Consider the following 12080-nt stretch of genomic DNA (forward strand, 5'->3'; position numbering starts at 1 on the left):
GTTCTTGCAACTCACACAGCACAGACTCTCCTCTCTATGGCAGAGAATGGCAGGAGCCATCCATATGTCTGTGTTATAGTACATGTGCATGCTTTCTAAATATAGACTGTTGATGTTAGGAAATTGAGTTTACTGATTTTAATGAAGGGAAGGGATTCTGTATAATTTTAAGTTTAAAATAGTGATCAGAATGTGAATTCATGGTGTAAAGACTAATTGCATGCAAAAATAAGAACCACAAATGGAACTTTTAAAAAATACCAGTGCTGGGCCTTACCTCCTCCAGTTCTGATCCCAGCCAGTTAGATTGGGCCCTAGAATTGGACTAGGAATAAGGAAAGAAACAGAGTAAAGATGACAAAGGCACTATCAAAAGAGCTGTCGAAAGATCAATTGGATAAGGAGTTAGTGCTAGAAGGGATACCTGGCTTGCAGATAAAAACAGGGAGACATTAACTAAACGTTTTGTTGAACATTTTTGGGTTGAGTGAGATCACCATGGAAAAGAGAAAGAAAGAGGAGAGAAGCAGGAAGAAGCCTGAGGCAATCAACATTGAGATATAGATGGGAGTTGGAAGCACAGGAGCCCTGAGCTGAAAGACCAATGGAGTACAAGGGCCAGGAAGAAGGAGTGTCTCTGAGGCTGAGCAGAGTGTCTCTTGGAGAAGGAGCTTCCAGCCATGCTGCAAATGTTTAGCATAAAAGACATTATTGAAATGTATCCCTTAATGTATAGGAAAATAAAGAGAAAGCTCCAGGAGCCACAAAAAAGGACATATTTTTAAAAGAAAGCTGAGGATAAAAGTATTATAAGCTACACTTGAAGACATCCTAGGGTCATTTGCCCTATGTGAGTAGTTGGCTTGCTTTAATGACAATGACAATGCAGAAGTAAGAGACCAAACTAAGGAACTCTATAAAGCAGAATGTTGAAATTGTGGCTTCATAGAGCTGGTGCACTCAAGGGCCACACATCACTGAAATGGTATTGTAGGAAAAAGTTCCCCCAAAGGGACTTATATCAAGGGGAGATGATAAATAAATGTGTCTGTCTTACCTGAACTTTAGATGACATGAAAGACATCTTCCCTCAGAATTTGCATCACATGCCTATACTAATCTGGATTTGGGGATTGACTTTAAACTGCAGAGAAATTTTCACTGGAAGTGACGTGAGGTTATCAACCAATGTGGAACACTGGGTGGAGACACATGCAGAACTTTTATGAAGGGATGTGCTGGCAACTCAGGTATTATAGAAGTTCTGCTCACTTGTTCAGCAAATGTTTATGAAACCTTTGACATATATAAGGCACTGTCCTAGCACTGCAATTGAAATACATCAGTGAGCAAAACAGACAAAATTCCTGTACTCACGCAGCATACATTCTAGCATGAGAGAAAGAAAATACACATAGTTTAAAAATATAATAAATACATATATCATCTAGAATATGAACAGGGTTAACAGGGTGGAAGAGTGCAGGGGATGAAGACTGCCATTATTAGGAACAGCTTATTCAAAAATAAATTTGAGTAAAGACTAAGGTGAGGAAGTAATATTAAGGTGAGGAAGGTTATTTGGGGAAAGAGAGTTACAGGAAGAGGGCATGGTTAATACAAAGATCCTAGCATAGGAAAATATCTGGATTGTTTGAGAACAAAAGAGTATTGTTGCTGAAATGAAGTTAGTAAAGAAGAGGCCAGAGAGGTGGTAAGTGGACCAGAGCATGTCTTACCTGGGCTTTATTTTTCAGTGAACTAAGGAGCCATTGTATGGTTTTGAACACAGGAGCAGATAATCTGATTTAAATCGTTAAAAGTTACTCTGGATGCTGTGTTGGAAACAGGACTGTGGGAGAAGAGATGTTCAAGGAACCAGTTAGGAGCTTTTGGTAGTATGGTGGGAAGAAAGATGATGTTTGATCAGGGTGATAGCAATGGCAATGAGAAGTGGCTGAACCACAGTCTGGTTTTAATGTGGAATCAACAGAATTTCTTGTGGATTGAGGCAGAATGTAAGAGAACGAGATTCTGATTTGAAAAACTGTAAGGATGGAATACCATCAAATGATTTGGGAAGACTATAAGTGAATCTTTTCTTAAGGTGAAATTAGCATCAGTTCAATATGAATTAGTTGATTCTAGAGTTTATACATCAGGTTGGATAAAATTTGGGAATCCTAAGTATATAGATAGCATGTGAAGCCATAAACCTAAAAGAGATAACTAAAAGGAAGTGAGTGCAGATAGAGAAGAAAAGGGTTGGAGGTTTGATTGAGTAGGTGCATGGTAGTACAGAATGAAGAGCCGTGGCGCACCCTGGCATTAAGAAAAGAAAGATTTGGTGAGTGACCAAGAGGATGGGCCAGTTGAGTAGGAAGAAAAGCAAAAAACTGTGCATCAAGGGCAGTGATTGGTCTAGGATTTCACCCGCAGTTTCATGGATGCTGGAAGAAGGCATAAATCAGTCATGGGTGAAACAAAGGACAGTTGACTACTCTCATATAGGGCCAGCTACATAATTTACAAGGTCCAGTGCAAAATGGGAGTACTAGGTCCTTTGTTTAAAAAAGCAGGAGTAAAGTTTCATTCCTCTCCTATCTAAAATTTAGCACTTAGGTTTCTCCTTCCTTAGGCATTTGTACTTGACTGAAGGTATGAAAATCAGTATCACAGTTTTTTTTTACCTGGCTACCCAAGCTTTGCTTACAGTGTCCCAAAGGATAGGACTGTTTCATGTAGTTCCATGCAGTGATGTCCATCCAAATTTTTCTGCTGAAATTAATAACAGTTCAGAAAAAGAATGATTATCGTCAATATTTTCTCAGTATATAAAATATAATATTGTTAATATCGTGACTTATCTAACAGCAATAACCTAACAGGTTCTGGGTAGAAACCAGAAATAGACATGATCTCAGAAATGAATGGGCTTGCTGTCTAAAAATAGCACATCTTCTTAGAAACTGAAAGTACTTTAAAATGTGTGGCATCACTAATCCACATGACTTGTCTCTGAGAAGAGGAAATCCATTGTTAAATCCTGATACAGAGGCACATATATAAAAGCAAAGGCATTGAATTCTCACAGTATAAGTGCTGAGAGGGGTTCTTCATTTAAAATGGGAATATTCATCCTTTATTTTGTGATAAATATATAGCCTTCTCTCTGTTGAATCCTATTTTTCCTTGTTTGCTCTTTTGAAGGAATTCAAAGAGAAGTGATTATAAGTGATATTCACTTCAGCAAATCTAATAATGTGAACTCTAGAAGTCATGTAACCCAAAAGATGACCATCACTATTTAAAGAGGTAAAATCTTTAACCTAATGGCCATATGCAGGCACCATGCTCAAGCAAGGGAACAGCACAGAGGCTTGATAAACACCATATAGTCAGAACGTAGATAAATCTCTCACAAGTCTCCAAGTGTAACATTCTAGCATGTTGTTCAAGTTAGCATTCTAACATTCTAGCAGTTGTTCAAGTATTCCTCAAATATAGAGGTGTTGAGGATTCCTTGCACAAGCAATATGGCTGTCTCTCAACAGCCAGTTCTTGGAGCATCTTTGGATGAATGAAATATTTAAGAGATATCCCATCCCCTTTTGGAAGCCTATTAATTAATGACAGTTGCTGGAGGGACGCCTGGGTGGCTCAATGGTTGAGTGTCTTCCTTTGGCTCAGGGCGTGATTCTGGGATAGGGATCAAGTCCCTCATCGGGCTCCCTGCAGGGAGCCTGCTTCTCCCTCTGTCTGTGTCTCTGCCTCTCTCTCTCTCTTTCTCTGTGTCTATCATGAATAAATAAAAATAAAATTTAAAAAAAATAAATAAATAAAGATAGTTGCTGGAAAATAAACTTATGTATCTGATTATATATACACACATGTTGCAGATTATATAAACATATGTGCATGCATATTATTTTTATATATATTAATATATACATAATTTATTAAACAGTCTGGTGTCTTGAGTGAGTGTTATTCAGATAAATACTTTTTTAGAATAAAGGAGAATATGCATTGACTCCGCAGTTTACAAGCACAGTCCAAAATTTCATTCATATGGTGTTTGTGCTGAGTTGAAACATCTGTTCCCATACAGAGTGTGAGACATCTGATCATCTTTTATATTCTTGTATTTAACCCATTATATATCTGAGGTCTGGGTTAGACTCATCCTGCTCTAGACATGGTAAGTGTTCTGGGATGCAATGTGAGAGTCCAAGAGCTTATCTTTAATCATGGAGTATCAATGGGAACACTCTCAAGTCTCTGTACTGCTGCTGCTGACTCATGGACCAGTTCTAGATATGGAAGGCATTTAGGAAATAGGATCAACAGAACCCAGTGACTGAATAAATGTTGAATGTGAGATGAGAAAGAAAGAAGAGGTTGGTATGCAGCCTCTGGTTGTGGTTTGGTTAGGAATAAATAAATGGGGAAAAAAAAGAATAAATAAGTGGGTACAGAATGGTGGTACAGAATGGGAAACAGATTTGGGGCAGAAGATAATGAGTTAATTTTGGACATATCAAGTTTGGGTTGCCTGTGGGGCGTCTGGATGGAAAGGTTCAGAAGGATCCATCCATGCAAATCTCAGAAAAGTGCAATGGGTCAGAGACACCAGTGGAGAAACCTGGGAATGGAAAGTGGGGATACTTCTGTGTCCTGGTGCCTTGGTGCCCAGTTTGGGAGATTAACTTCTTTAAAAAAAAAAAAAAAAAAAAAAAAAGGCTATACATGGCCACCAATTTACAATGAAAGGGAGCTGTGAAAGTGTCACAGTAAAAATGTTATGGCTTATGTTGAATTCTCAGTTTCTTCTGATACTACCTTTTGTGTGTGTGTGTCCTTTGAATGTCGGCCAGTATAATCATTTTGCTTTTCAGACTTAATGGACTCTAGAAAAATATCTATCCTATCTATTCATTGTGAAAAAAAAAAAAACACTTATGTTCAAAGTAATTTATATCCTATGCCAGTTTTTCAGGTGGCTATAGGGGACCAAGGAACTCGTAACTATAGAGGTGACTGGATCATCTTTTGAATACATTTACCACTGAGGTAGATGAATAAAAAATACAAACTATGTATCTTTGGGCAGTATAACAATTATAAGAAGACAAGAGCATCTCAGCTACCTTCCTTCTCATTTGTGCACCAGCCTCCTTCCCTACCAGGCCCAGACTTAATAGATATCCCTTAAATATATACTTCCTTGGCATTATTGTGCATTCCTTGATTCCTAATGGATGCCCTCCACCATTCTAAGCCCTTAAGAGTGTGTGACAGGCAGTCTTACCAGATAGGGTAAGTGGACTTAGGGCAGTGAAATGGCTCATGTACATATGCCCAGCCAACAAGACGCTGACTTGAAACTTGAACATGTTTGATTCTAAAGCTCCTTCTCTTAATCACTTTCATTATCTTTGGTTCAATTTTATATCTAACTCCTGGATCATGAGCTACTTAAAGTTAGTTACAAATTATGTCTTCCTTATCTCTGACTCCCTAGCACCCTGCATGGTCCCTGGCCTTTGGAGATACTCAGTGAATGCTTGAAGGAGGTTAGGGGAGGAAGAGAGGATAGCAGAAGGAGATGAGTCATGCCTTCTTAGGAAAAATCACCATATGGATTCAACAAATGGGAACCTCAGTACCAATGAAGTGTGTTGTGGGAGGAGAGATAGATGTAATGTTGGATACTCATTTTTTTTTGATAATTAAAAGAAATGGCTTAGAATTTTCTAAATTTTGTTAAAAGAAGTGCCAAGATTCCCCCAGTGTAAACTTTGTTGCAGAAATGCCTACAAAGAAGTCCCTATGACCTAGGTCTTATGTAAACTTTTCAGAACAAATTTCCCTAATCTGAGAACAACTTACCTGTAAGGTTTTGAATCATAAGCTTACTGAACTAGATGCAAATGTAGGTATCCTGTGGCTTTCACAGCTGCAGCTAGATATATAAATGTGGTTTAGAGATTGCATTTCTTTCTCAGGGTTAGTAAATTTTGTTTTCATTTCCTGCACTGAGGAAATTTCGTCAATTTCTTAATTGCAGAATAATGAGCAGTATTTCTACTTTCAGATATGTATTCTTGTTATTTCAATGTGATAAATGTGGAGAGATTTCCCCAAGCAGAAAGAAACTTTGTTGTTTATCTCTTATTGCAATTTATTTGAGCTGCCTGAATGCCCAAAAGATGGGCTGAGGTTTTATTTTATTTTTGTAGTTACTGTTGCTGTTTCTATATTCTCAGGAGATTTTGAAAGGATTATCACCTATGTGTAAACACTTGGCAGGTGAATGGCTCATACTCAAGAATACCTGTTCCTTGACCCCAGCCACTGGGGCTTCAAGAGCTGTAAGTGCCAATAATCCTTTTTTAGCAGCCCCAGACTGTCTGCCTCTTCCTGCCCCACCCACTGCTGTTTCAGCCCACTAGCTCCAAACCAGGGGACCCTTGGCTGGGCTGGTGACTTATCCAGGAACTCTGGCCTATTCCTAGCCAGGTCTGAATAATTTGAGGCAGGGCTAGGAGTGAAGGTTACCCCTCTCAATCCATAATGGCCCCACAGCAGAGGGGATTCTGGGTCTCCTGAGCACAGGGTCTGTCATTGTACCTCCACTGGCAGCTATTTCTGTAAGTCCTGATCTCTAGGACCTTACTTCCCTCCTCCTTCTGCCAGCATGCTCTGTCTAGATGCGCTGAGATGGCTTGTTGTGCCACAGTCAAGGGTCAATGCCAGAAAGCAGACTGTCTCTTCCTACTGTGTGCTAATCTAATTAAACCCATCCTCCCAGGATGAGGTTTCTGGAGCCTATACCCATCACACTGTCCCCTGAACCTCACCCCTCCTGGATCCCCACTACTCTCATGAGCCTGCTCCTCCCAGACTTCTGCTTCTCCCCATGCCCTACCGTTTCCTGCACGTCATTCCTCTGTATTCCTCACAGAGTCTTGGATACCCCATGTTGCCCCCTCTTCCTAGAAGCTCACTAGTCCCTCGAGCCCTTTCTTCTATATTCTCACTTTTCCCCACCCTGGGCCCTACTCTCATTCTGACCCTCCTAATGCTAGCTTCTCTCTATACTCCACTCCTCTCTAATGTCTCTCCCTAGGAGATTTAGTTTCTTGTGCAAAGGGCAAAGGTGGGAAAGGAGGAGACAATCACAATTCCCTCCCACCCTGGCAGAGGCTTTTGGTATCTGAGAGTTCTATGTCAGTGTGACTGAAGACCCCTCCCTGTACTCAGGTGGATCACATCACCAGAGCAGGAAAGATGGAAGTCAGGGACATGGTAAGCTCTGCAGAGGCCCAAGGAGTGGAGATGCTGGCATTCACCACCAGTATCAGACTCACCAGTATTGCCTGGTTCTAATTCCCATGACCCTCGGAGCTCCCAAAAGCCCTGCATTTGAGAAATGCCATTTCAAGGCAACTCCCCTGTCCCCTTTCACCCCCTTTGCAGGACCCCCTCAGCTACACCATATTTACGGGTGACCAATCCATGGAAAAGGCAAGGAAGGCTCACAGAGGCTCTGGGGAGCTCCAAATGTGGAAAGCATCAACTTGTCTGGGACCCCCTGAAGAAAAGAGGACTTCACAAGGCATCTGTCTACATAGCAGCTGTGCTAAAAGTTTGCAGGGATGGGAGGCTTTAGTGATGCCATAGTTCTTATTCCCCTTAAAAACTGCATTATCTACATGACTTGATTCTCCTCTCTTCAAGATATTTTTGCAAAACCATCCTCGCATCAAGCTCATTTCAGTCTAGATGCGAATTATTATAGAACTATTTAGCCCCCGTCCCTTAGAGCTTTGGTTTTAAGGTTGAGAGACACACTCTGCAGGGATGTAGCCCCAACTTCAAATCCCATTCCCCCCAGTTACTACTGTTTAATGGGGCATAGGGGGAAAGGAAGAGGCAAATTACTTGAGCTCTTTAAATTTTTTTCTTCATTGAGGGGATGATAATGAGAATACTGATCATCCCTGTTTTATGTTTAAACAAAATGACACTAGCAGGAGGCATAGCACATACCAAGGGATCAGAACATGTTCACGGCTACTGTCATTATTATTATACATGGTGCTCACCACTGCCCAGCACAGGAGTCAGCACCATGCCCTACTGTCTGCTGTCACCTTTCCTTTGTCTACCAATCTGTACAGGAGAAAGAAATGTGATACTGACTAGTGTCCCCACTGGTGTAGTGAAGCAATTGCTTCAGAAGGCACAGCTAATGCAGCAGGTTTGGATTTAAATACTGTTTTTCTCTGTTACCTAAGCTCTCCACAACCCTAATCCACTCAAGTCAACTCAGCAAACACCCAAGACCAAAACCGAGAGGTGCTGTTAATGGTGTGGAGAACAACACAAATTAAAATAAGACCTGAAGCCCAAGCTCACAGGCTCTGGATGACAACTGGGTTCCCAGGGCAGACTGACACATTCTCTCCATCCTCATGGTAACCCATGTGAACGCCAGTTGAAAGGGAACTCAGAGAAGTGCTAGACTCATGATTCAGGCGTAGGATGTGGGCTTACAGACCAAAGAGAGAAGCAAGTGAAATGCTTCTATTTCAATGAGAATGTAATGTGGAGCATTATATTCAAATTGAAAATCCTTTAGCTGCTATTGCTGATTTATTTCCATCTTGTTATGCTACCAAAACTCTGAATGTTTCGGTTAAAATGCATCACTTACATTGAGCGTCATTCGTGGTTATGCAGGGGATGTGATTGTGCTCCCTGTGGTCCATTCATAGCCTGAGGCCATACATCAAGCCTAACATCAGCAAACTTTCAGGATTTCCCTAACCTGCATTCCTTTTGCACTTGTTCTCCCTTATCACCCACCAGCAAACACTCTCCACCCATTTAGGCCTTTGCTCATCATCTTTTTCGCCATTAAAGAAATCACTGCACAACTTACCTTCCTGATCTGTGATTTTATGTTTAAAATAGGTTTTATTATACTTAGGTATGACAAGGCCACCAGATCAGGAGACAGCTGCCATTGAAAAGGTAGTTTGTTAACCACAGATCTCAGTGGAGGTATGCATAGCATCCATTGCAGGGAATGGTGGGGCACACGGGGAAGCACCAGGGTGGGTCACAGGGAAGAAGGGAAACTGTGGGCAAAGAGCTTTATTGTGGTTTCCATGGGAGTGAATGGGAATATGGGAGGCTGGATAAGCAGGCTTAAGATTGGTTAGTTAGAATGATTAAAGTGGACCCTAGGGTCTAGACTGTCCCCAGTCGCCTGGTACTTGGACATAGTTCAAATATTGGCCTGGGTGTGACAACCCAATAGGGAGGGCACTTGGGGTGTGAGCTCTGGATTGGTTGGTTTGCATTTGGAAAGCACAGTCTAGAGCTTGACGGAATTGTTTGCTATCTCTAGGAATTAGCTAGCCCTGGGGGAAGCGAAAGCAGTCCCTCCAGGGTTAACCAGGGTCTAGAAGTTAAAGCATGAGAAAACAGAAAACAAAAGACATGGCTAATACACTTGGTTATGTCACTTGCTACTTGAAACCTTCAGTGCCTTCACTGACTGTGGAGCTGGCATGCAAATTTTCCTACCTTCTAGTCACTGTTACAGAGTCCAGCCTTGCCCACTACTCTGTCCTTTTCCTCTCTTGAATCCTAAGTTCTGGCAAAACTGCATTTCTCAAAGTTTCTCATCGGTTTAGTAAAATCAGTGCAATAAAAGCCACATCTTTGTATGATTTATTTTTTTTTTTTTAAAAAAAAAAGATTTTATTTATTTATGAGAATGCACAGAGAGGAGAGAGAGAGAGGCAGAGACGCAGTCAGAGGGAGAAGCAGGCTCCATGCACCAGGAGCCCGACGTGGGATTCGATCCCGGGTCTCCAGGATCGCGCCCTGGGCCAAAGGCAGGCGCCAAACCGCTGCGCCAGCCAGGGATCCCTGTATGATTTATTTTTCATGCCCCCCATCCTCTATCTGGCCAGCTATGGACTATCTTTAATGTTACCTTTTCTGTGAGATTGGGAGGGGGGGGGCAATTCGTATAAGTCATGCCAGACACAGAACTCTGCCCATGTAAGTACCTGGGAAAAAACTCCTCTGTGTTTCTTCTCATCCCTTCAAGTGCTATCTCTCCTTCAAGTTGCAAATAAAACCTCTATAAGGACTCCCCAGCCCATTTAAATTTTTCTGCTTCCTCCCTCCTCTGATTTTTTTTTATGGCCCTTATAGCTTAAAACTGATTTTGCTGAGTTGTTTAGCATTATTGGTTTTGTCACCTTGCCTGTGAGCACCTGGAGAAGACCATCCAGATATATTCTTTGCCATTTCAGAGGCTTCTATGCTCTAACACTCATGAGATCAGTGATAAGTAGGCATTATTATTAGATTAGCAAGCCCTGAGAACTGCCCTGTGAATCAGCAAAATAAGTGTTGGCTGGGATGTCATAAGACCCATGTGTCTAGGATGGATTCAATGGATTTGCAATCCCACCTCTCATTGCCCACAAAGCCAGGATGTTTGCAGACATCTATAAGTGTGTGAATTAAGAAGCTCCTGTATGGAATGGTGATTTTCCCTTCCCTTGTTAGAAAGTTTACCTTACTTACCTTTGGGTTTTCACCTTGCATCTTTCTATACTGGGGCTCAAGATGTCCCATAAATATTACCAAATTTTCAGACTTGAGTTTTGTAGACTTGAATAGGGATTGCTAAAAAGAATAAAAATTTAAAAATAGAATTTTCATGCTTAGCCTGATTTCTTTTTTCCACGTTCTTACTGCATTAATTGCTTTGCAAAAAACAAACAGGCAAACAAAAGTAGGATCATCTTCCTAAATACTTGCTTATTTTGTTGGCAAGCCTGTAGGGGTTGCACCATGGCCCATTTCCCTTCTCTTTTTTCCAACTGTAGCTAGGCTCCCATTTTCCCCAGATGAATATATCATCATCTCAAGGTAATGACATGACCTAGTTAGTGTAGAAATGGCTGTGGCGTTCTGGAAGAAAAAGAAAATGTAATGAATAAGGCATGGAGACCTCCCACAGGTCATTGTGTTTCCAGTGCATGTTTACGGAGGGATTCTATTTACAGCTCTCACAGAGAGCAAGGGAGGAAAGTGGCTTACATTGCAGAATTTGTAGATAGAGCTCCTTTGCCATGGGTGGTAAAGACACCTGTCTGCCTGGTGGGAGATAGCGGACCTACGGGAGCTCTCAGGGTCCTGCCAGCAGCCTGATTTTATGATGACTTTTTAAAAATTATTTTTTGACCTTTATATCTGTGTGACTATTGTTTAAATGCCAATTTGTCTAGTCTGGTTCTTACCTAAATAAAACAGAGGGTTTAAAAAAAAAGAGGATATATAGACATGATTTACACCTATTAAACCTAGTATCTGCATTTACAAGAAAGCAACCACTGTTTCCTACCCTGCCTGAAAATAATATCCATTTCTCCTGAATTCCAACCTGAATTTAAGCAGTCATGGAGGAAATATGCCTGTGGCTAAGCACAAACTAATTTTTTCTTTTCTTTTTTTCCCCTAGGATTACACCTTAACCATGTATTTTCAACAATATTGGAGAGATAAAAGGCTTGCCTATTCTGGGATCCCTCTCAACCTCACGCTTGACAATCGAGTGGCTGACCAGCTATGGGTGCCTGACACATATTTCTTAAATGACAAAAAGTCATTTGTGCATGGAGTGACAGTGAAAAACCGCATGATCCGCCTTCACCCTGATGGGACGGTGCTGTACGGGCTCAGGTCTGTCTGCCTTTTCAGGGCCAATTTCACAGTTTCATGGTGCATTGGCATTGAATTTCTCACTTGAGAAATAGGGAGTGAGGCCATGTCCTAAGATTAATTAGGAGACATCCATGAAACACTGAGATTGCACACACACATGAATCTTATAAATATAAAATGTGGGGCATTACTGTTACACCACACAAGGGAAAAACTGCTTCCTTGGATTGATTTTAAATAATCCGGTTGCCATATCTAAGAACACAGATTCCCTGAGGACGGATTTCCCATATCATAGCCACAAAGGCCTGTAATTAGTA

General features: G+C 41.2%; 1 protein-coding gene across 5 annotated transcripts in view; it reads left to right on the forward strand.

Annotated features, from left to right (window-relative positions):
* GABRB3 (gamma-aminobutyric acid type A receptor subunit beta3) overlaps window positions 1–12080 on the forward strand; it is a 225538-nt gene that overhangs the window by 144310 nt on the left and 69148 nt on the right. For 3 of the 5 annotated variants that reach the window (XM_072795446.1, XM_072795445.1, XM_072795447.1), the window contains one exon: window positions 11558–11778. In XM_072795446.1, coding sequence (XP_072651547.1) covers window positions 11558–11778 — 221 coding nt within the window. Of the gene's footprint in view, window positions 1–6269; window positions 6375–11557; window positions 11779–12080 lie in introns of all 5 variants that reach the window. The other 2 variants (XM_072795444.1, XM_072795442.1) reach the window with 1 other exon arrangement.

This window comes from Canis lupus, chromosome 2 (genome assembly GCF_048164855.1).
Source record: "Canis lupus baileyi chromosome 2, mCanLup2.hap1, whole genome shotgun sequence".
NCBI lineage: Eukaryota > Metazoa > Chordata > Mammalia > Carnivora > Canidae > Canis > Canis lupus.